The 25,740-nt window shown below is 44.4% G+C and overlaps 1 protein-coding gene across 1 annotated transcript in view; it reads right to left on the bottom strand.

The window, feature by feature from the left end:
- pik3ap1 (phosphoinositide-3-kinase adaptor protein 1) overlaps window positions 1–25,740 on the bottom strand; it is a 126,607-nt gene that overhangs the window by 46,636 nt on the left and 54,231 nt on the right. The window contains exons 4-5 of the mRNA XM_067972759.1: window positions 25,067–25,211; window positions 16,836–16,978 (exon numbers count right to left, since the gene is read on the bottom strand). Coding sequence (XP_067828860.1) covers window positions 16,836–16,978; window positions 25,067–25,211 — 288 coding nt within the window. The remainder of the gene's footprint in view (window positions 1–16,835; window positions 16,979–25,066; window positions 25,212–25,740) is intronic.

Here is a 25,740-nt window from a genome sequence, read left to right as displayed (position 1 = left end):
CCACCATCACTTCTTCTCCACTCTATCCTCCGACTTACTGTGAGCAATGCCATGGGAGACTGACTCTTCCTTTTAATTTATTCACGATTAGACCCAATAGCAAAATCGATATATTTTGTGGAATCTTGATTAATTTTATGCGGATATAAGACAGGCAGATGAGAGAAATTGGGCAGTAGCATTAGTAGTGAATGAAAGAGAGTTACAACTGAAATAGGAGAACAAGTGAACGTCATATCTGAGAGGTTTTATTATAGACCTAAATTGCAGGAGATCAAGACAACAAGTAACAATATACTCCAGAGTAGACCTAGCAGTGAAAAGGAATGTAAGTTCCCAAAGTCACATACAAGTACATCAAATACAAGCTGTGATTTGTCCTGCTAATTCTGAGCACTTGTGAGAGACTAGATTTGGTAAGCAGGATATTTATAGTAAAGGCTTCAAGGGACAGAGTGTAAGGAACACAAGGTTCTATTTCCAATATTGGCCTGTTTACCAGAGAAGCAATGAACATAAGAAGAATATAAGAAATAGGAGCAGGAGTAGGCCACACGGCCACTCCAGCCTGTTCCGCCATTCAATCAGATCATGGCTGATCTTCAACCTCATCTCCACTTTCCTGCCCGATCCCCATATCCCTTGATTCCCCTAGAGTTCAGAAATCTGTCTTTCTCAGCCTTGAATATATTCAATGATTCAGCATCCACAGCCCTCTAAGGTAGAGAACTCCAAAGATTCACAACCCTCTGAGTGAAGAAATTCCTCCACATCTCAGACATAAATGGCCGACCCCTTATCCTACCCCCAGTTCTAGACTCTCCAGATAGGGGAAACAACCTCTCAGCATCTACCCTGTCAAGCCCCCTCATAATCTTATATGTTTTAATGAGATCACCTCTTATTCTTCTAAACTCCAGAAAGTATAGGCCCATTCTACTCATAGGACAACCCTCTCATCCCAGGAATTAATCTAGTGAACCTTTGTTGCACCGCCTCAGGCAAGTATATCCTTCCTTAGGTAAGGAGACCAAAACTGTACACAGTACTCCAGATGAGGTCTCACCAATGCCCTGTACAATTGTAGTAAGACTTCCTTACTCTTGTACTCCAACTCCCTTGTAATAAAGGCCGGCATATCATTTGCCTTCCTAATTACTTGCTGTACCTGCATGTTAACGTTTTATGTTTCATGTACGAGGACACCCAAATCTCTCTGAACACCAACATTTAATAGTTTCTCACCATTTAAAAATATTCTGTATTTCTATTGTTCCTACCAAAGTGAATAACCTCACATTTCCCCATATTATACTCCATCTGTCACCTTCTCGCCCACTCACTTAACCCTACATCCCTTTGCAGACTCTTTGTGTCCTCCTCACAGCTTACTTTTGCATCTAGCTTTGTATTGTCAGCAAACTTGGATACATTAAACTCGGTCCCTTCATCTAAGTCATTAATATAGATTGTAAATAGCTGAGGCCCAAGCACTGATCCTTGCGGCACCCCACTAGTTACACCCTGCCAACCTGAAAATGACCCGTTTATCCCTACTCTCTGTTTTCTGTCCGTTAACCAATCCTCTATCCATGCTAATATATTACACCCAACCCCATGAGCCCTTTTCTTGCATAACAACTTTTTATGTGGCACCTTATTGAATGCCTTTTGAAAATCCAAATATACTCCATCCACTGGTTCCCCTTTATCTACCCTGCTCGTTACATCCTCAAAAAGTCTTTGTCAAACATGATTTCCCTTTCATTAAACCATGTTGACTAATCATATTATGATTTTCTAAGTGCCCTGTTACCACGTCTTTAATAATGAAATGCAGCATTTTCCTGACGACTGAAGTCAGGCTAACTGGCCTGCAGTTCCTGGTTTTCTCTCTTCTTCCATTCTTGAATAGCGGGGTTACATTTGCTACCTTCCAATCCGCTGGGATCGTTGTAGAATCTAGGAAATTTTGGTAGATCACAACCAATCATCCACTATCTCTGCAGCCACCTCTTTTAGAACCCTAGGATGTCGGCCATCAGGTCCAGGGGATTTATCGGCTTTTAGTCCCATTAATTTCTCCAGTACTTATTCTTTACTAATATTAATTACTTTAAGTTCCTCACTCTCATTAGCCCCTTGGTTCCCCACTATTTCTGGTATGTTTTTGTGTCTTCTACTGTGAAGAAAGCTACAAAATATTTGTTTAATGTCTCTGCCATTTCCTGATTCCACATTATAATTTCTCCTGTCTCAGCCTCTAAGGGACCAACGTTTACTTTTGCTACTCTCTTCCTTTTCACGTACTTGTAGAAGCTCTTACAATCTGTTTTTATATTTCTTGCTAGTTTACTCTCATTTTATTTTCTCCCTCTTTATCAATTTTTTGGTCATCCTTTGCTGGTTTCTAAAACTCTCCCAATCCTCAGGCTTACTACTCTTCTTAGCCACATTATAGGCCTCTTTTTTTAATTTAATATTCTCCTTAACTTCTTTAGTTAGCCACGGATGGAATTTTTATTTCTCAATGGAATGTATATTTGTTGTGAATTATGAAATGTTTCTTTAAATGTTCGCCATTGCTTATCTACCGTCATATCTTTTAATCTAATTTCCCAATCAACCTTAGCCAATTCGCCCCTCATACCTATGTAATCGGCTTTGTTAAAGTTTAAGACTCTAGTTTCGGACTCAAGTACGTCACTCTCGAACTCAATGTGAAATTCTATCATGTTATGATCACTCTTCCCCAGAGGATCCCTTTCTATGAGATTACAAATTAACCCTGTCTCATTACACAAGACAAGATCTAAAATAGCCTGTTCCCTGGTGGGATCCATGACGTATTATTCTAGGAAACTGTCTTGAATGCGTTCCATGAACTGGAGTGGGCCAGGGGTTGGATGGCACAATTGGTCCCTGCACCCAGAGCTTGCAAAATCCTCTGAAGTTCCCACTCCTGATCAATATCCAATGGGATGGATTTTCCTCCGCTATCCCATTGAAATTGGGCAGGATAGCGGAGGAAACGGTGGGAAGATGAGGCGGTGAGGTTTACCAGCACCTCGATCTCCCTCCTCCATCCCCATCGGCTCTGCCACCAACTGCTCCTTCCCTGCCGGCTATGCATAAATGCCAGTGGGGAGGAGAGGGGGCGGGGCCTCTAGTCCTATTTCCCTCCTGTCCACCCCCGTTACCGTCGCTCACCAGGACAGCCTGCTGGAAGGTGGTGGTAGGCCCAAGGTAATTGCCCCGACATCCACAACAGGGGCCTCCTCTCTATCCAATCTGGCCTAATGTGCCTACATGGCTGCACCTCTCTTATTAGGGCCTCTTCCCCTCCTTTAAGGACCTGCATGTCTCTTGGGGAATCCCTGCTGCAGCACCACCAGATTTCCCTCTTCAGCCTTGATAGGCTACCTCCTGGCGGCAAACGCGCCTTGTGTAGCCAATAACCAGGGCTGTAGCAGGGTCAGAGGCCAGGCAGAAATCCCACCCACCACTGGAAGTAAAATCCAGCCGAGTGACTCAACATGTGTGTGGATTTTGGGCGTAAACAGAATGGGGCTTTCTGCGCTGTCTCCACACTTGATTAGCTTGCCCACGCTCACTGGCTGGGCCCATACATGAAGAATGGCCATTTGGGCGAGGTGTTGGAGAGCTGCCAGAACTTTCATCTGAAGCTAAGCCGAGGCCCCTCTCAACATTCGTGTCTAATTATAGCCTGGAACATGCCTACCCTGGGTGCACTGCAACATGAAACATCAAAAAAGCCGCAATCCACTCAACTGAAATTATCAAAGTACCAGATCAAAGAAGGAATAGGTTTCAGACTGGCACCCTCCGCACCTGCTTAAATAAAGCACAAAGCAATCTACTGCCTTAATCACAGAGTTTAGGGCAGAGCTTAGGACAGGGTTTCATCTTATTGAATGGCGGAGCAGGCTCGAGGGGCCGAGTGGCCTACTCCTGCTCCTATTTCTTATGTTCTTATGTAGAGCAGGGTTGCAAGCCACATTTGTTTCTGGCCCTCATCCACTTTTTTTCTAGTAACTCTTCAACTAGAAATATATTTGGATCCAAGGCCAGGGAAAGTGAATGGCCCCACACACTGATAGCTGCTCCTGGATACTGGCTCAACGAATAGTAAATGTCCTAGACCTGGCAGCTTTGATACGAGAGAAAGCAAGAGAACGTTATGGAAAGAAAGAAAGGAAGAGCTAGCTTCGAAAAATATGCAAAAAGGAAGAGAGTAGCGAAAGTAAAAGTTGGTTCCATAGAGGCTGAGACAGGAGAAATTATAATGGGGAATCAGGAAATGGCAGAGACAGTAAACAAATATTTTGTATCTGTCTTCACAGTAGAAGACACAAAAAACATACCAGAAATAGTGGGGAACCAAGGGGCTAATGAGAGTGAGGACCTTAAAGTAATTATTATCAGTAGAGAAAAAATACTTGAGAAACTAAAAGCTGACAAATCCCCTGGACCTGATGGCCTACATCCTAGGGTTCTAAAAGAGGTGGCTGCAGAGATAGTGGATGCTTTGGTTATGATCTTCCAAAATTCCCTAGATTCTAGAAGGGTCCCAGCGGATTGGAAGGTAGCAAATGATACCCTGCTATTCAAGACAGGAGGGAGAGAGAAAACTACAGGCCAGTTAGCCTGACATCAGTCATTGGGAAATTGCTGGAATCCATTATTAAGGTTGTAGTAACAGGACACTTAGAACATCATAATATGATTAGGCAGAGCCAACATGGGTTTACGAAAGGGAAATCGTGTTTGACAAATTTATTAGAGTTTTTTGGGGATGTAACTAGCAGGGTAGATAAAGGGGAACCAGTGGATGTAGTATATTTGGATTTTCAAAAGACATTCGATGAAGTGCCACATAAAAGGTTGTTACACAAGATAAGGGTTCATGGGGTTGGGCGTAACATATTAGCCTGGATAGAGGATTGGTTATGGGACAGAAAACAGAAAGTAGGGATAAACAGGTCATTTTCAGGTTGGCAGGGTGTAACTAGTGGGGTGCAGCAAGGATCAGTGCTTGGGCCTCAGTTATTTACAATCTATATTATTGACTTAGATGAAGGGACCAAGTGTAATGTATCCAAGTTTGCTGATGTTACAAAGCTAGGTGGGAAAGTAAGCTGTGAGGAGGACACAAAGAGGCTGCAAAGGGATATAGACAGATTAAGTGAGTGGGCAAGAAGGTGGCAGATGGAGTATAATGCGGGGAAATGTGAGGTTATTCACTTTGGTAGGAAGAATAGAAAAACAGAATATTTTTTAAAAGGTGAGAAACTATTAAATGCTGGCATCCACAGGGACTTGGGGATCCTCGTACAAGAAACAGAAAAAGTTAGCTCCCAGGCAAATAGGAAGGCAAATGGAATGATTGCCTTTATTGCAAGGGGTTGGAGTACAAGAGTAAGGAAGTCTTGCTGCAATTGTACAGGGCTTTGGTGAAACCTCACCTGGAGTACTGTGTACAGTTTTGTTCTCCTTACCTAAGAAAGGATATACTTGCCTTAGAGGCAGTGCAACAAAGATTCACTAGATTAATTCCTGGGATGAGAGGGTTGTCCTATGAGGAGAGGTTGAGTAGAATGGGTCTATACTCTCTGGAGTTTAGAAGAATGAGAGGTGATCTCATTAAAACATATAAGATTATGAGGGGGCTTGACAGGGTAGATGCTGAGAGGTTGTTTCCCCTGTCTGGAGAGTCTAGAACTAGGGGGCATAGTCGCAGGATAAGGGGTCGGTCATTTAAGACTGAGATGAGGAGGAATTTCTTCACTCAGAGGGATCGTTGGAATTCTCTACTCAGAGGGCTGTGGATGCTGAATCATTGAGTATATTCAAGGTTGAAATCGATAGATTTTTGAACAGTGGAATCAAGGGATGTGGGGATCGGGCAGGAAAGTGGAGTTGAGGTTGAAGATCAGCCATGATCTGATTGAATGGCGGAGCAGGCTCCAGGGGCCGCATGGCCTACTCCTGCTCCTATTGTGATGTTCTTATGTTCTTAAATAAAGAAAGAAAGAAAAATACTTGCATTTATATAGCGCCTTTCACCACCTCAGGACTTCCCAAAGTGCTTTATAGCCAAAGAAATAATTTTGAAGTGTAGTCACTGTTGTAATTTAGGAAACGCAGCTGTCAATTTGCGCACAGCAAGATCCCACAAACAACAATAAGATAATGACCAGATCATTTGTTTTAGTGATGTTGGTTGATGGCCAGGACACCAGGAGTACTCCCCTGTTCTTTATCGAATAATGTATTGGGATTATTAACGTCCACCTAAGGAGGCGAACGGGACCTCGGTTTAACGTCTCATCCGACAGTGCAGCGCTCCCTCAGTACTGCACTACAGTGTCAGCCTAGATTTTGTGCTCAAGTCTCTGGAGTGGGACTTGAACCCACGACCTTCTGACTCGGAGATGAAAATGCAGCCATCGCAGCATTCCAGTGAAAGCCCCCTATCAATGCTGAGTCCTGGTTTATCTGACTCTTGTTCCCCAAACGAAAGTTTTGTCCAAACCACTCCGAACGCTCGATGCCAGTCATGATCCTCGCCCATCGGCCGCAGAAACAGCAAGCGTGCTGCCCCTCCCCTCCTGATATGAGCAGCCGGGTGGGGTTGGGGGGAGGGAGGCTGGGTGGAGGGGGGCATTGAGGTCGAGGCTGCCAGCCAGTAACAAGCACTCAGACAACGGGCCCTGAGATCTTAGAATCTGTACATTCTCTGTGCAATGCCTGTTTAAAAAGTCCCCTCTTATCCTGTCAATTTTCACTCCTCCCCTCCTGCTGGGGTACAGTACACGGGTGGTATCTGCCATCAGGTCTCTCTGCCATTGCTGAAGAGTCAGTGTGGGCAGGGTTACCAACCCTCCAGGGTTGTCCTGGAGTCTCCAGGAATTAAAGCCTAATCTCCTGGACAATGCTGAGAGCAACTCGGGAGAACAGTCGTATTGGCATTAAATACGCTTTGGAGAGGGTGCAGAGGAGATTCACCAGGATGTTACCAGGGCTGGAGCGCTTCAGCTATGAAGAGAGACTGGGAAGATTGGGTTTGTTTTCCTTGGAGCAGAGGAGGCTGAGGGGGGACATGATTGAGGTGTACAAAATTATGAGGGGCACAGATAGGATGGATACTAAGGAGCTTTTTCCCTTCGTTGAGGGTTCTATAACAAGGGGACATAGATTCAAGGTAAAAGGCGGGAGGTTTAGAGGGGATTTGAGAAAGAACTTTTTCACCCAGAGGGTGGTTGGAGTCTGGAACTCACTGCCTGAAAGGGTTGTGGAGGCAGGAACCCTCACAACATTCAAGAAGCATTTGGATGAGCACTTGAAATGCCATAGCATACAAGGCTACGGACCAAATGCTGGAATATGGGATTAGAGTAGACAGGGCTGACGGCCGGCGCGGACACGATGGGCCGAAGGGCCTCTATCCGTGCTGTATGACTCTATGACTCTATGACTCTAACACAGAATGTTCTTTTTCAATTTATTTGCACACTTTTGCTTATTAGTTATAAAAATACGGGTAAAAAAAGACTGTTTGATTGGAAGGGGCGGTTGATGGTGGGAGGTCAGGTGATGAAACCTCCAGGAATACGTCCGACCAGAGTTGGTAACCCGAGTGTGGGCAATCAGGGTTGGCAGGTCATTTGAACGGGGAGGCCATTTACTGAAGCAGCAGTTGGGGAGCTTTAAATTGGCACCAATGCCATGGGCTAGAGAAGGGGTAAAAATCAGGCAGGGCTCCTGCTCCTGATCATTAAAGAAAAAAATAAGAAAGATTTGTATTTATATAGCGCCTTTCATGACCTGAGGACACCTCAAAGCTCTTTACAGCCAAATAAGTACTTCTGAAGTGTAGTCACTGTTGTAATGTCAGAAACACAGCAGCCAAATTGCACAGAGCAAGGTCCCACAAACAGCAATGAGATAAGTGAGCAGTTAATCTGTTTTAGTGATGGTTGGTTGAAGAATAAATATTGGCCAGGACAATGGGAAAGCTCCCCTGTTCTTCTTCGAAATAGTGCCATGGGATCTTTTCAGTCGGGCAGACGGGGCCTCGGTTTTAACATCTCATCCAAAAGACGGCACCTCCGACAGTGCCACACTCCCTCAATACTGCACTGAAGTGTCAGCCTAGATTTTGTGCTAAAGTCCCTGGAGTGGGATTATCTAACCATTATCTAACTGGATAGTCCACAGCCGATCATAGATCAAGTGTAGTATCAGGATGCTTCTTTGCAGGTTGATTCCAATTGGAATGACCTCCTGCCCGATGATGTAGAATATATCAGTCTGATGCACCAATATGAAAGGCACTTAAACGTTTTGTTCAATTTTCTTCGCTTCTCTCCTGAAGGTAGTGACTAAGAACATAAGAAATAGGAGCAGGAGTAGGCCATTCGGCCCCTCGAGCCTGCTCCGCCATTCAAAAAGATCATGGCTGATCTTCAACCTCAACTCCACTTTCCCGCCCAATCCCCATATCCCTTGATTCCCCAGAGTCCAAAAATCTATCAATCTCAAACTTGAATATACTCAACGACTGAGCATCCACAGCCCTCTGGGGTAGAGAATTCCAAAGATTCACAACCCTCTGAGTGAAGAAATTCCTCCTCGTCTCAGTCTTAAATGGCCGACCCCTTATCCTGAGACTACGCCCCCTAGTTCTAGACTCTCCAGCGAGGAGAAACAACCTCTCAGCATCTAACCCGTCAAGCCCCCACAGAATATTATGTTTCAATTAGATTACCTCTCATTCTTCTAAACTCCAGAGAGTACAGGCCCATTCTACTCAAACTCTCCTCATATGACAACCCTCTCATCCCAGGAATTAATCTAGTGAACTTTCGCCGCACCGCCTTCAAGGCAAGTAAAACCTCCTTAGATAAGGAAACCAAGGTGAGGTCTCCAGGTGAGGTCTCACCAAAGCCATGTACAATTGTGGTAAGACTTCCTTACTCTTGTACTCCAAGGGGTATTGGAGGACTCTCGTTGGGTATTGTCCAAATGGCATCCGCGGTCTTCTGGTACCTCGCACGATTGGCTGTCTTTGTGTGTGAGCCCAGATAGTAAATTCCAGCAGGTTTTTCTGCTCTGGAGGACATTGCAGTCTGGCCTGGTCCTGTCCTTAGACAATGTCCAGCTGGATAGCAATTAGGAGGAGAATTCCTGGCTGCTTCCACGCCGCCAACCAGCCCAGGGCCAGTGAGCCCTATTCTTCATACTGCAGTCCTAGCTGAGATAAGCTAACTCAGCACAGAGCAGGGATGGAACCTGGGACCTTATGGCTCAGAGCTATGCTAGGCCTTGCTTTAGTGACTAGGCCATCAGAGATTGATAAGTAATTGAACTTGAAGTTGAATTTACAGATATCTTTCACTGAATTGTGGCGGAGTTACATTAATAAAATTTTGCATCAGTGACGGTACAATAGGAAAGAATAAAGGACTCACTGGTTGACCCAAACAAGTCTAGCACATTAAACGCAAAGCCCAAACTGTCTTAAAATCCTTTCTTCCCAACAAAAGCATTACTTTCACAACTGTACAATCTACACCTCCAGGCACATTCCTACACTAAAGTCCCAAACACCTGCAGGCCTCTAGATGTATCATCATTCCAAGCTTTTACCTCCCTGGTCTATGGTGTCTCTCAATAATGGCTTTGCATAGATACTTCCTCCCGCTATTTCCTTGGCTGACACTTCCCCTTTTAGGTAACTCTAATGCAGTTTCCATTTCTCATCTTCCTTTATTCTAGCTTCTATAGCAAGCTCTTATAACCACAGACTCCTACACACAGTTTCACCAGCTGGAGTCAACCACAGACACCCAACCACAACTTTGTTCTTTTAACATTTTTTGAGAATATTGTACTCAAGGTATGAGAGCAAAGCAATGGAACACGTTTCATTCTGGGTACCTAGTGTCAACGAGCACTCCCAGGGCAGGTAGAGCACGGGTTATATACAGAGTAAAACTCCAGCTACACTGTCCTATCAAACACTTCCAGGGCAGATACAATATGGGTTAGATAGAGAGTAAAGCTCCCTCTACACTGTCCCATCAAACATTCTCAGGCCAGATATAGCATGGGTTAGATACAGAGTAAAGCTCCCTCTATACTGTCCCATCAAACATTCTTAGGCCAGATATAGCATGGGTTAGATACAGAGTAAAGCTCCCTCTATACTGTCCCATCAAACACTCTCAGGCCAGATACAGTATGGGTTAGATACAGAGTAAAGGTCCCTCTACACTGTCCCATCAAACACTCCCAGGGCAGGTACAGCACGGGTTAGATACAGAGTTAAGCTCCCTCTACACTGCCCCATCAAACATTCTTAGGCCAGATATAGCATGGGTTAGATACAGAATAAAGCTTCCTCTATACTGTCCCATCAAACACTCCAAGGGCAGGTACATCATGTGTTACATACAGAGTAAAGGTCCCACTACACTATCCTATCAAGCACTCCCGGGGCAGATAAGGCACGGGTTAGACAGAGTAAAACTCCCTCTACACTGCAAAAAGAGAAAACTACTGTGCGATGTCACAGGTGAGGCAGGAGAGTCCGAGAGGTGAGCACAGTATAAAAGGAGAGACCGAGAGCGGGAGGAGAGTCTGAGAGTCTAAGGCAAGTCATGGCAGGAGAGATAGCACCAGTGATATGCTCCTCCTGCACTATGTGGGAAGTCATGGATGCTACCAGTGTCCCTGGCGACCATGTGTGCAGGAAGTGTGTCCAGCTGCAGCTACTGGCTAACCGCATTTTGGAGCTAGAGCTGCGGGTGGATTCACTGTGGAGCATCCGCGATGCTGAGACTATTGTGGATAGCACGTTCAGTGAGGTGGTCACACCGCAGGTAAAGATTACACAGCCAGAAAGGAAATGGGTGACCGCCAGGCAGAGTAAAAGGACCAGGCAGGTAGAGCAGGAGTCCCCTAGGGCCATCTCCCTCTCAAACAGATATTCTGCTTTAGATACAGTTGGGGGAGATGGCTTATCAGGGGAAAGCAGCAAGAGCTAAGTTCGTGGCACCATGGGTGGCTCTGCTACACAGGAGGGGAGGAAGAAGAGTGGCAGGGCTATAGTGATAGGGGATTCAATTGTAAGGGGAACAGATAGGCGTTTCTGCGGCCGCAAACATGACTCCAGGATGGTATGTTGTCTTCCTGGTGCTAGGGTCAAGGATGTCGTGGAGCGGCTGCAGGACATTCTGGAGGGGGAGGGTGAACAGCCAGTAGTCGTGGTCCATATTGGTACCAACGACATAGGTAAAAAAAGGGACGAGGTCCTGCAAGGTGAATTTAAAGAGTTAGGAGATAAATTAAAAAGCAGGACTTCAAAGGTAGTGATCTCAGGATTACTACCGGTGCCACGTGCTAGTGAGTATAGGAACAGGAGAATAGACTGGATGAATGCGTGGCTGCAGGAATGGTGTAGGAGGGAGGGATTTAGATTCCTGGGACATTGGGACCGGTTCTGGGGAAGGTGGGACCTGAACAAGCGGGACGGGTTACACCCGAGCAGGACCGGGACCAATGTCCTCGAGGGGGTGTTTGCTAGTGCTGTTGGGGAAGGTTTAAACTAGAGTGGCAGGGGGATGGGAACCTGAGCGGGGATTCAGAAGGGAGTAAAGTTGAGAGCAGCAAGAGAGGGGAAGACCCAGGGAAAATTTACAATACAAATAGTACAAGCACTTGTTCAAGAACAAGTGAAAGGGAAAAGCGTAGAGCAGCAGAAAGAAAGTTTACTTTAGACACGACAGATAAAATGAAAACTAGAAGGCGTAAGGCGATTAACCCAGCATCAAAGCTGAAGGTCAGGCTAGGGTGTGTGGCCCAACTAAGAGTTCTATATACAAATGCACAGAGTATAAGGAATAAATTAAATGAACTCAGGTTCAAATTCAAATTGGAGGGTATGACATGATAGCTATTACTGAGACATGGCTGCAGGATGGTAAGGATTGGGAACTAAATATACCAGGTTATAAGGTCTACAGGAGAGATAGGAAAAATGGAAGAGGGGGAGGAGTAGCCTTAATGATTAGAGATGAAATCACTTCAATGATAAAGGAGGATATAACGAGAGGTAAGCAGCCAACAGAGACCTTATGGGTTGAATTGAGAAATAGGAAATAATCTAAGACTATAGTGGGAGTTGTGTATAGGACCCATGGCAGCAGCTCTGAAGTGCTAGATTGTATAAATGCAGAGATTAGACAAGCGTGTAAGAAAGGCATAGTGGTCTTAATGGGGGACTTTAACCTTCACATAGATTGGGGAAAGCAGACTAGCAACTGTCAGAAAGGTAGTGAATTTCTTGAGTGTGTCCGGGATAGTTTTCTCCAGCAGTATGTCCTAGAGGCAACAAGGGGGCAAGCCATACTAGATTTAGAAATGAGTAATGAACCAGATTTAGTTAACGGCGTAACTGTGCGTGAACAATAGTGATCATAACATGATCGAGTTCAATGTAGTGTTTGAAAGGGAAAAAAGTGAATCAGCAGCTAAGATTCTAGACTTGGGTAAGGCCGACTTCAATGGGATGAGACAAAGACTGTCCACAGTAAACTGGGCAAATCTGTTAATGGGTAAAACAACTGATGATCAGTGGGAAATATTTAAAGAAACATTTAACGTGATACAGAATCGGTTTATACCCCTGAGGGGCAAGAACTCTACTTGCCAAAAAAAACAGCCATGGACAACTAAAGAGGTAAGGGACAGTATAAGACATAAGGAAAGGGCATACAAAAAGGCAAAAAATGGCACAGATCCTGATGAATAGGAAAGATACAAAGATCAACAAAGGGTCACAAAACAGATAGTAAGAGCTACAAAAAGAGAGTATGAAAAGAAACTCGCAAGGGATATCAAAATCAATACGAAGGACTTTTATAGTTATATTAGGAAAAAGAGGGTGGTCAGGAGCAGTGTTGGCCCCTTAAAAACTGAAAGTGGGGATATTGTCATTGATAATGGGGAAATGGCGGACATGTTGAACGATTACTTTGCGTCAGTATTTACAGTCGAAAAAGAGGATAGCATGCCGGAAATCCCATGAAAACGAATATTGAATCGGGGACAGGGACTCGATAAAATTAACATAAGTAAAGCAACAGTAATGAAGAAAATAATAGCAGTAAAGAGTGACAGATCCCCAGGACCAGATGGTTTCCATCCCAGGGTTTTAAAGGAAGTAGGTGAGCACATTGCAGATGCCCTAACTATAATCTTTCAAAGTTCTCTAGATTCAGGAACTGTCCCACTAGATTGGAAAATTGCACATGTCACTCCGCTTTTTAAGAAAGGAAAGAGAGGAAAACCAGGCAATTATAGACCAGTTAGCCTAACATCTGTTGTGGGGAAAATGCTGGAGTCTATAATTAAGGATAGGGTGACTGAACACCTTGAGAATTTTCAGTTAATCAGAGAGAGCCAGCATGGATTTGTGAAAGGTAGGTCGTGCCTGACAAACCTGATTGAATTTTTTGAAGAGGTGACTAAAGTAGTGGACAGGGGAATGTCAATGGATGTTGTTTATATGGACTTCCAGAAGGCATTTGATAAGGTCCCACATAAGAGACTGTTAGCTAAGATAGAAGCCCATGGAATCGAGGGAAAAGTACGGACTTGGTTAGGAAGTTGGCTGAGCGAAAGGCGACAGAGAGTAGGGATAATGGGTAGGTACTCACATTGGCAGGATGTGACTAGTGGAGTCCTGCAGGAATCTGTCTTGGGGCCTCAATTATTCACAATATTTATTAACAACTTAGATGAAGGCATAGAAAGTCTCATATCTAAGTTTGCCGATGACACAAAGATTGGTGGCATTGTAAGCAGTGTAGATGAAAACATAAAATTACAAAGGGATATTGATAGATTAGGTGAATGGGCAAAACTGTGGCAAATGGAATTCAATGTAGACAAATGTGAGGTCATCCACTTTGGATCAAAAAAGGATAGAACAGGGTACTTTCTAAATGGTAAAAAGTTAAAAACAGTGGATGTCCAAAGGGACTTAGGGGTTCAGGTACACAGATCATTGAAGTGTCATGAACAGGTGCAGAAAATAATTAATAAGGCTAACGGAATGCTGGCCTTTATATCTAGAGGACTGGAGTACAAGGAGGCAGAAGTTATGCTGCAGCTATACAAAGCCCTGGTTAGACCGCACCTGGAGTACTGTGAGCAGTTCTGGGCACCGCACCTTCGGAAGGACATATTGGCCTTGGAGGGAGTGCAGCGTAGGTTTACTAGAATGACACCAGGACTTCAAGGGTTAAGTTACGAGGAGAGATTACACAAATTGGGGTTGTATTCTCTCGAGTTTAGAAGGTTATGGGGTGATCTGATCGAAGTTTATAAGATATTAAAGGGAACAGATAGGGTGGATAGAGAGAAACTATTTCCACTGGTTGGGGATTCTAGGAGTAGGGGGCACAGTCTAAAAATTAGAGCCAGACCTTTCAGGAGCGAGATTAGAAAACATTTCTACACACAAAGGGTGGTAGAAGTTTGGAACTTTCTTCCGCAAACGGCAATTGATACTAGCTCAATTGCTAAATTTAAATCTGAGATAGATAGCTTTTTGGCAACCAAAGGTATTAAGGGATATGGGCCAAAGGTGGGTATATGGAGTTAGATCACAGATCAGCCATGATCTTATCAAATGGCGGAGCAGGCACGAGGGTCTGAATGGCCTACTCCTGTTCCTAAGTTCCTATGTCCCATCTAACACTCCCAGGTCAGATACAGCACGGGTTAGACACAGAGTAAAGGTGCCTCTACACTGTCCCATCAAACACTCCCAGGGCAGGTACTGCATGGGTTAGATACAGAGTAAAGCTCTCTCTACACTGTCCCATCAAACACTCCCAGGGCAGGTAGAGCATGGGTTAGATACAGAGTAAAGCTCCCTCTACACTGTCCTATCAAACACTCCTAGGTCCAGTACAGATACAGGTTAGATAGTAAAATGTGCCTCAGACAGACCCTACTGCATCAATGTTATATTTTTGTCCCTGTCTCACACCAGCTGTCCTAAACTCTTGTGGTATGATTGTCAATTAATGGCAAATTAGGGGCAGTGCTGTGGGTTCACAATCACTGGGGATTGGATAGATGCTGCCCAAATTACTTCACAGTTGGACCCGCACAGCCACCTAACTTAGAGACTTTCATCCCAAAAGTCTGGTCCGGACATGAACCAAAACCAAGGTGAACAGGTTTGTAAACACCAGCCAGGCAACACGGACGTGTCAAACTATAGACACCTAGGCACTGTTTTGTTCCAACAAACTGGGGATTCAACCAACCCCAGTTATCCAATGGGTCAATTTGGCTTCAACATTCACAGGTGCAGTCATGGTGTCCATCCGCACCTCCCATTCACCCACACCTTCTGTCCATCCACACCTTCTGTCCATCCACACCTTCTGCCCATCCGCACCTTCAACACATCCAGATATTCTGCCCATTCGCACCTTCTGCCCATCCGCACCTTCTGTCCATCCACACCTTCAACACATCCACACTTCAACACATCCACACCTTCTGTCCATCCGCACCTTCTGCCCATCCGCACCTTCTGCCCATCCGCACCTTCTGCCCATCCGCACCTTCTGCCCATCCGTAACTTCTGCCCATCCGCACCTTCTGTCCATCCGCACCTCCCATTCACCCACACCTTCTGTCCATCCACACCTTCTGTCCATCCACACCTTCTGCCCATCCGCACCTTCAACACATCCAGATATTCTGCCCATTCGCACCTTCTGCCCATCCGCACCTTCTGTCCATCCACACCTTCAACACATCCACACTTCAACACATCCACACCTTCTGTCCATCCGCACCTTCTGCCCATCCGCACCTTCTGCCCATCCGTAACTTCTGCCCATCCGCACCTTCTGTCCATCCGCACCTCCCATTCACCCACACCTTCTATCCACCCACACCTTCTATCCACCCACACCTTCTATCTATCCACACCTTCTGCCCATCCGCACCTTCTGTCCATCCACACCTTCTGCCCATCCACACCTTCTGCCCATCCACACCTTCAACACATCCAGATATTCTGCCCATCCACACCTTCTGCCCATCCGCACCTTCTGTCCATCCACACCTTCTGCCCATCCACACCTTCTGTCCATCCACACCTTCTGCCCATCCACACCTTCTGCCCATCCGCACCTTCTGTCCATCCACACCTTCTGTCCATCCACACCTTCTGCCCATCCACACCTTCTGCCCATCCGCACCTTCTGTCCATCCACACCTTCTGTCCATCCACACCTTCTGCCCATCCGCACCTTCTGCCCATCCGCACCTTCTGCCCATCCGCACCTTCTGCCCATCCGCACCTTCTGTCCATCCGCACCTTCTGTCCATCCGCACCTTCTGCCCATCCGCACCTTCTGTCCATCCGCACCTTCTGCCCATCCACACCTTCTGCCCATCCGCACCTTCTGCCCATCCGCACCTTCTGCCCATCCGCACCTTCTGTCCATCCACACCTTCTGCCCATCCACACATTCTTCACATCCAGACATTCTGCCCATCCACACCTTCTGTCCATCCACACCTTCTGCAGAAACGAGCCACAATCCATTCAGTTATTATTTTTCATAAAACGGTATGATAACATTGCCAATCTAATCTGATGATGAGATTTTTCTCATTCAGTTAATGCTTGATCGGGTAAACTTGGTTCTTGAACCTGGTGCAGCCATATTTTGCTGACCAGTTTACATGTGCAACATAAATATTAAACTACTTGCCTGGCACATAAATTCCACAGGATTGATGGTGTTCCTCAGGAGGTTTTCAATTTCTTCCATGTCAGTGTAGTAGATTAATGTTGCTGAACTTACTTTCAAATCTCCTGAGTAGACGGTGAGTGAAACCAATCCAGGAGGCATGTCTGCCCAACACAAGGAAAATGTGTTACACATTCCAGAATGAAAGGTACCTTCACACCATCACTAATATCGTCTGCATTAGGAAAGTTCCTCATTTCGAAGGACCATTTTGCTCCCGAATAATTATTTTGAGATTCAAGTGTTTCATATTGAAATGTTGGATGATATCATCAGTCCTCCCAATGTACTTGCAAATCATTAATAGCACAGCTGCTTATATTTATTAACACCTTTTATATAAAAAAACATCCTGGGTATTTTAAAGGGGGAGTGGGACCTGAGCAGGCAGCAGAAAGGAAGTTTCTGGAGGTAATAGGGAAGCACAAAAAGGAAGTTCTGAGGAGGTGGAATTGACATCTGAGGCATGAAGATTGTAACTATGTGATACTGCACTCCCAGAGGGAGGTATTCCTGACGCTGCGGCCCTATCTCTAACCTGCACTCACTGCGAGCATTGGGAGCACGGACCTACCTCTGAAGCTTCTAATGGGAGACGAATATAATGGCAGTTTTGGTGCTGTGAGTGGGCCCAAGACCAGGCTGGGGAAAATCTAACAGGGAGTGGTGGGTACAGAGTTGGGGAGCAATGACGAGCTCAAAGGCCTGAGAGAAGGAGAGGTTGGCGGTAGGCTGGTATTTTCAGACGAAAGAGGGGTTATGAGTAGGATTTTTAAGGCGGGGGGAGTTGGGTAATGAAAACCGCAGTTTTGAAGATGAATGAAAATGATGCCTGAGGAAAGGTGGGGGCTGACAACGTTGGTGAGGACCGAGCTGAGGTGTTCTCCCTGAGTCAGCAAGTGGTTCAGTTCCTGCTTGCTTTGTTAATATAAATCCAAACTTGAGAAAAACAAGGGCTCAAAAGTTGCCAGGCCAATGTGGGGGAAACTTTTTGCAAATGCTTTGTGGTACTTGTTGGTCAGTGAATGGTAACTTTGGAAAAACTTTGATTGCTCGGTTTCGGGCCAGTTACTCGTTCCTCATTGGTTTGTTTGGTACATTCATTTTTCCTGGGTACATTTGATGTAACAGTTCTTTCATAGGCATCAAACTTGAAAGCGTTACATCAGAAAATAAAGCATCAGCAGGAACAGGTCAAAGGTTAGTGACTGGAGGAAATAAGCTCTTAAATTGCCAATCAGATATCCAATTAAACCAAAGTAGCATCTCCCAAAGTGAATGAGTGCGGCAGTAATGATAAAGTGGCACTGAAACTGAGGATTGTTATAAATGAACTGAATGTACTCCTGAAGAATGTATCAGTGAGAATAACACTAGGATGCTAGAGATCGCCGAGGTCAACGAGGTCAATAAGGCAAAGATAAGTTAAAGGGGCTCAAGACAAACAAATCCCCTGGCCGAGGTGGCATATCAGAGTATCATAGGAGGTACAACACAGGAGGAGGCCACTCGGCCCATCCTCCCTGTGTCTGCTCTTTGAACCAGCTATCCAATTAGTCCCGTTCCCCTGCTCTTTCCCCATATTGAAGGAGGCTAGGGAGGAAATTTGCAGGGCACTGGCTGCACTGACGGATGTATCTCTGGACACCAATGAGTTGGCTGGAAGCAAATGTATTGCCTCTATTTAAAAAGGATAAGAAATCTGAATGAGGCATTTACAGGCCCGTTAGCCTAATATCTACAACAGGTAAGTATAGTGGTAAGTATTCGAGTCAGGTGCAGGAGTTCCTGTGCAGCAGTGAACTTAAAAACAGCCAGCATGGATCTGGGAGAGGGAAATCCTGCCTGACAATCTTCCTTGAATTCTTTGATAAAACGGATTGTGGAACTCCCAACAATATAATTTAACTGGGGCCTTCAGAACTGACCAAGTCGCACTTGAAGCCTAATTTAGCTGGATCAAACATTGATCATAAAATAGGAAGCAGAAGGCATTCATGTGGGCTGGTGTTGAGTAGGTCTGGCAAGATCAATGTTTCTGATCTACTTTAATGAGCTGGATAATGAAACTAAATATAAGCTTTTCAAATTTGCCCATGATACTAAAATGGTGAGAGGAATAGATTTTAATTGTATGATTTGTAAAAATTGGGGTTAATTATATTCAGGTGGTGGATATCAATTGGGTCCTTTTATAGGCAAGCTTAGCTAGGGTGTGGGGTGTGCAAGAGGCAACTCTGTGAATAAAGGCGTGGAAGCAACAAAAGACCAGGCTGTAATAGTCTACCCTTCACCACATGGCTAACCAATTTTAACATGGTTGCAGAGAATGGTTGCCTAAAGGTGGGGGTTGGAAACTCCGAAAAAATTTTTGGACGTAACTCGAAAGCCATTATGGAAAATGGCAGAAAGCAAGTTTCAATCGTCGAGGTACGATTTCCCTCCGATGTTCTCGGAGTTTGAACCGTATGACCAGTGGAAGAATGAGGTTGATATGTGAACATGGGTCACTACTCTCCCAAAGAGAAAACAAGGCATGACCTTGGCATTGTCGCTTCCTGAATGAAACAGAATCAGAAGTAAGATATTTTCTGAAATGGATGCAGATCTTTTGGATAATGATGAAGGTTTTACCTTTCCAATAGAATTTCCAGATCAAATCTACAAGAAAGATGACCTGTTAAGTGCCTATGAGGCCTGGTCAGCATTTGATAGATTTCGGAAAACGGACGGTCATTCGATGAAAGAATATATCGTGGACTTTAACAAATTGTACCAAAGGTTGACAAAGTTCCAATTGGGAATCCCTGGATCGGTACTAGCGTTTAAATTACTGGATTGTGCTAATGTGTGTCATATGGACAGGCAACTGGCCCTAACTGGCGTCCAGTTCTCAGAAAAGGAGACTCTGTTGGATCAAATGTCTGCTGCATTAAAGAAATTCCTGGGGAAACAGTCATTCCCTTCAGCCTTCATGCAGCATATGGGATCTTCTGCTGTGATACAAAGAATGGAAGATTCGATAGCTACCAGGTTTCAAAATGTTCCAGATACTAAACGCAGGCACCAGACCAGGTTTCAAAATTTTCAAGAGACCAGACGCAGGCGTCAATATGACGGAAGGATTAAAGACAGGCAGATTGGTGATGAAAGCAGGTATAGCAGATCCAGTTATATCAACAGAAGACAAAATTGGAACAGTAATAACGGGCAAATGAATCCCAGGAATCCCAAGGAAAAATCAGTGGATGCTTTAGATGTGACTCTAAGTATCATTATGAGGTGAATTGCCCAGAGTGAAGAAGCAGGGTCTTTGAAATGACGCATGAAGAAAGTAGTTCTGAGGAAAAGGGTGAAAAGGATGAAGATAATGATGAATATGAAAGATCATACTGGTCACAAGGTGTTTTAGTCCTGTGATGAATGTATTAGTCGTGGATTCCTTTAATTGTGCAGTGTTAGATAGTGCATGTACTTCAACTGTATGTGGGGTCGATTGATTAAAATGTTATCTTGATTCACTAAGTAGTGAGGATTGACGCACGGTTAAGGAATATAAAAGTTTGACATGTTTTAGGTTTGGAGATGACAATTGTCAACCCCAGTCCATCACCGGCATCTCCACATCATGGAGATGACAACACCTTGAGGTCACTCAAGAGAGTGGTAATTCCATGAAAGATAGCTGGAGTAAGCCATTTTATAAGTAGGGATGTAGTGTCTAGTGAGATACCTTTGCTTTTGGGTAAACCACCCATGAAAGAGGCATAAATGAAACTTGACATGGAACACGATGAGGCAATCATTTTTGGGAAATTGGTTGATTTGCAGTTTACCCAGTCAGGGCATTATTGTATCCCCTTAATAAAACCTCATGTTTCTCATCAGAGTGTTAGACAAATAATAATGGCATCAGGCGATACGGATAAAAGAGAAAAAAACAAACAGTCTTAAAGTTACATAGACAATTTGCCCACTCCACTTGTCAACATTTATAGATCTTGCTAAAAGATGCAGGTGTATTTGATGAGGAATATACGAGGCTCATAGAAGAGATTAGTGAGAACTGTGACATCTGTAAGAAGTATAGACGAACGCCCCCACCTCCTATTGTGAGTGTTCCATTAGCATGTGACTTTAACGAGGTAGTTGCCATGGATCTAAAGGTATGGGACAAAGACAGAAATGTTTTCATCTTACATTTTGTTGACCTGGCTACGAGATTTAGTATTTCTACACTAATATATAGTAAGGAGAAAAATTATGGAAAACTGGATAGGGACTGGACTTGGGACAGCAGCAAAGTTTTTGACCGATGATGGAGGTGAATTCGCTAAAGCGGAGTTCAGAGATATATGAGAATATGAATATAATTGTCATGAATACAGCAGCTGAGAGCCCTTTTAGCAATGGTCTTTGTGAAAGGGATCATGCTGTGATTGAGAGCACGGTGCATAACATTTCTGCTGATCCATCAGAGTGTAAATTGTCAATTGCCCGAGCATGGGCAGTTCATGCAAAGAATTCTCTTCAGATGGTTGGATAATATAATTCTTACCAACTAGTCTATGGGCCCAATCCCAAATTACCTTCTGTTCTTTATGATCCTCTTGCTCTGGAAGATACTACAATTAGTGCCATTTTCCCTGAGCATTTAAATGCTATGCATGCAGGGAGACAGGCTTTTATCAAGGCTGAGGTATCAGAGAAAATTCATAGAGCTCTGAGGCATCATATTAGACCATCTGAGACAGAGTTTAATTCAGGAGATTTGGTATACTGTAAAAGAGAGAGTCACAGGGAATGAAAAGGCCCTGGTAAGGTTATAGGCTGTGATGGTAAGACAGTAATTGTTCAACATGGCAATCAAACTGTTAAGGTTCATTCCTCACGATTAATTGGAATTAATTATAAAATCTCGGACTCTGAGCAGTTGATAGAAGTAAACGAGGCACCTTGTGCCTCAAATGTTCATGATCTTTTTGAGGTTCCTAAGTTACAGACTGAGGTAGATCAAGGGCTATGTGGTAATGTCAGTGATCAAGAAACACATGACAGAGCCTTCACATCCACAGAACAATTACCCAAAGTGGGTACACGAGTGACATATGTTCCAGGAGGGACTAATGAATGGAGGGATACAACAATTTTGGGACGTGCAGGCAAAGCTACTGTTAAGTTTAAATTTTGGTTGAATGTTCAGGATGTTGGCCATGCAGTGAGGTCCATGGACTGGGAGAATGGGGTAAAAGAATGGAGAGTACGAAAGCGGAGTACAGGTAGTGATAGGGAGTCCGGCAGTGAATCTCACGTCAGAAAACGATCACTAATTAAAGAAAGAAGGAGATCTCACAGTAATAGTCCCTACAGACATGGAAGTGGAAGCAGAAGATGTAGCTCAACTAGGTCAGACAATGAAACAAAGACCACAAACAGAAAAGTCACATAACAGAACTAGAAGCAGAAGTTCTCATGATAGTGAAGTTTTGGTGGCTGCCAATAGACTGGAGGGTAAATGAGTAAGAGGCAAAACAAAGGGAGTTAGATAGTTGGAAAGAAGTTGGAGTTTATTCTGAGTTAACAGATAAGGGTCAACCAACTTTGTCGCATAGATGGGATTGAACTGAAAGTCCTTGCAGATGGGACGTATAAGGTTAAAGCGAGGTTGGTCGCTCGGGGTTTTGAAGAGAAACTGGGTGATACAGATGTTCGGTGGATTCTCTTAAAAATCTTTTTGGCTCTTTTGGCCACCTTCATGGGAGTGTCGGTCAATTGACATAAAAGACGCATTTCTGCAGGGCGATACTTTTCAGAGAGAAGTGTTTCTGAATCTGCCTATCGAGGTAGCAGATGCGGGAGGAAAACTATGGAAACCAAACAAATGAGTCAATGACCTGAATGATGCTTCCAGGTTGTGGTATTTTCGGTGAGATCTGTTTTGCTGAAAATAGTTTATGTTCAACTGAAAGCTGATCCTGCAATGTTTTATTGGTACCGTAACGGAAAACTTTCAGGCAGCTTCATGATGCATGTTGGTGATTTCTTATGGGGTGGCACTGCGGAGTTTGAAAAATTCATCATTGATACTAGCTCAATTGTTAAATTTAAATCTGAGATAGATAGCTTTTTGGCAATCAAAGGTATTAAGGGATATGGGCCAAAGGCAGGTATATGGAGTTAGATCACAGATCAGCCATGGTCTTATCAAATGGCGGAGCAGGCACGAGGGGCTGAATGGCCTACTCCTGTTCCTATGTTCCTATGTTAATGATGCTTCACCTGCTAATCGTCCTGATGGGTATTCTAGTGCAGCTGGTTTCATGGGGTTTCTTATGGGTGAGTATGGGAAATGTTGTCCTTTAGCTTGGGAAGCTAAGAAAATAAAATGGGTTGTGAAAAGTACTCTGGCTGCTGAAACACTGGCTCTTGTCAACACAGTGGATATGGGATTCTATTTGGTAAATATTTTGAGTGACATCCTGTACAATGGGAGTACTGAAGATAGTATACCCAGTGAATGTTATGTAGACATTCGTTCATTGTGGGATAATGTACACTACGAAAAATGGGAGTAAGAAAAGATTACGGATTGACCTTGCTGGCTTGAAACAAATGCTGGAGAGAAAGGAAATCTCAAATTAAATGGGTGGATTCAAGCCATCAACTGTCGGGTTGTTTTACAAAGAGGTAAATGTACGAAGAATTTATTAGGGGTCCTGGAGAAGGGTCGCCTCACAATGTAATGCTGTAAATAGTTTTGTTTATAAAGAGTTTGGAGAGATGGTGAGGCAGGGTTAGGCCTCAACGCCTGCATTTTCCTTCGCTCTCTGCCGCAATCACGCCCGATTCTGGATGGGGCCGCGGAGGAGAATCTTGGCCTAAGTCTGCAGAGGTTATAAACAAAGGGCAAAAAAATTGCAGATGTTGGAAATCTGAAATAAAAACAGAAAATGCTGGAAACGCTCAGCAGGTCAGGCAGCATGTTCTGGGTGGGGACCCTTCGTTTTGCTTCAAAACATCAGCTTATCTCTTCTCTCTGCAGATGCTGCCTGGCCCGCTGAGTGTCTCCAGCATTCTCTATTTTCTCCAGCGGTTATTCAGGACTCTATGGTCCCTGCTGCGATAACATTTGGAGGACTGTGTTTAATCCTGGTCAACACACCACACGACACATATTAGTATCAGAGAGGGTGCAGAGAAAAGTGTTAAGATCGATCCCCAGTGTGGGTGATGCCAGCAAGGCCACATTTATTATCCCAGAGGGCAACGAGTCAATTACATTGGGTAGGACTGGAGTCACATGTAGGATAGACCAGGTAGAATCATCGAATGGAAGGAGGCCGTTCGGCCCATCGAGCCCGTGCCGGCTCTTTGTAAGAGCAATCCAGTTAGTCCCATTCCCCGTAGCCCTGGGGTGGCAGATTCCCTTCTCTGAAGGACCAGTTGGGTTTTTATAACAATCCGGCGGCTTTCATGAATTATTTATTGAATTCGATTTCACAAGTTGCCATGGTGGGATTGAGAACCATAAACCGCTGGGTTGCTAGTCCAGTATCGTAACCAGTACACTAACTACCCAGGTCAACCACGAGAAGGCATTAGAAAGGTGTAAGTCCTACCGTCTAGGAACCTGCTGGTTAATTAGATGTACAAAGCATGAAATGGTATCGAGAAAAGGGTGAGTCCAGCACATATCGGAAAGCTGCACACTTCAGACTCTGATTTCTGTCCAGTAAAATGACTGGGAGTGTGCAATTTCCTGATATGTGTTCCTGGACCAAAGTGGAAAGTCTCCCATGTACAGCCACACCGTCTAGACATAAAAAGTGATGAGCCTACTGTGATTGCCAGTCGTCTCTCTAACTCACCCTCTGCCAGTTTTATTCCATTTATTGCATGCCGAAATGTTAAATGACAGACTGCATGGGTTCAGAAAAGGGAGATTCTAACTGGCCAAACAACAGTTTAAGAAAGGGAGATTATACTTAATTAACTTGCAGACATTTTTTTAAGGAGATTACTGCTGCAGTACTTGTATTTGGAGAATGTTTTTGACGAGATTGCCATCAGGAATCGAGCAACAAGAGGTGAAGTAGGGGCCGGAGAAGGAATTGGCTTAAAGACAAGGAATAAAATTGGACGCGAATCCAAGCTTAAAACTCTCGACGGCAGCTCTCAGAGCTGAGCCCTACCTGGTGCGTTTGCAGACAGGGTGTACTCATTAACAATCAGTGCCGGTACACGTACAGGGGGTTTCACACTGAACGTGAAGTCAATTTCACTTTTTACTTTGCTGTCCAGTTTGACCTTCAGAATAACAAAAATCTGCTGTGGTACCTGAAATTAAAAGGAATGGTTAGAACATTCGGCACAACACTAGTGAACCTCCCGTTCAGAGGATTAGACCATGTGGCGCATAATTTATTATATAACATGATTTATACCCAACAACATACAGCTCTAATAATTTGGTCTCTTGTGGCACTGCTCACAGATAAGAAGATAGTTCTCTCTCTTGCTGTGACTGTTTCTCTGTCTCTTTCCCACTCTCTAATTCTTCCTGTGTCCCTCTCTCTATCTTCTCCCCTTTCCCTCACACACTTTTCTCATTCTGGTGTGGGTATTTCTCTGCCTGTATCTCGCTCTTTTCCCACTCTTTGTCCATCGCTCTTTCTGTATGCCTCTGTTTTCCTTGGACTCCTCTCGCTCCTCTATATCGGGGCTGAGAGGGTTAAATTATGAGCATAAACTTGGCTTGTAGTCTCGAGGATAGAAGATTCAGGGGTGATCTGTTTAAAATGATTCAATAGGGGAGATACGGAGAAACTATTTCCTCCGATGGGGGAATCAAGAACAAGGGGACATA

Source organism: Heptranchias perlo, chromosome 36 (genome assembly GCF_035084215.1).
Source record: "Heptranchias perlo isolate sHepPer1 chromosome 36, sHepPer1.hap1, whole genome shotgun sequence".
NCBI lineage: Eukaryota > Metazoa > Chordata > Chondrichthyes > Hexanchiformes > Hexanchidae > Heptranchias > Heptranchias perlo.
The sequence above is the reverse complement of the archived record's forward strand: the minus strand, read 5'-3'. Positions and strand labels throughout refer to the sequence as shown.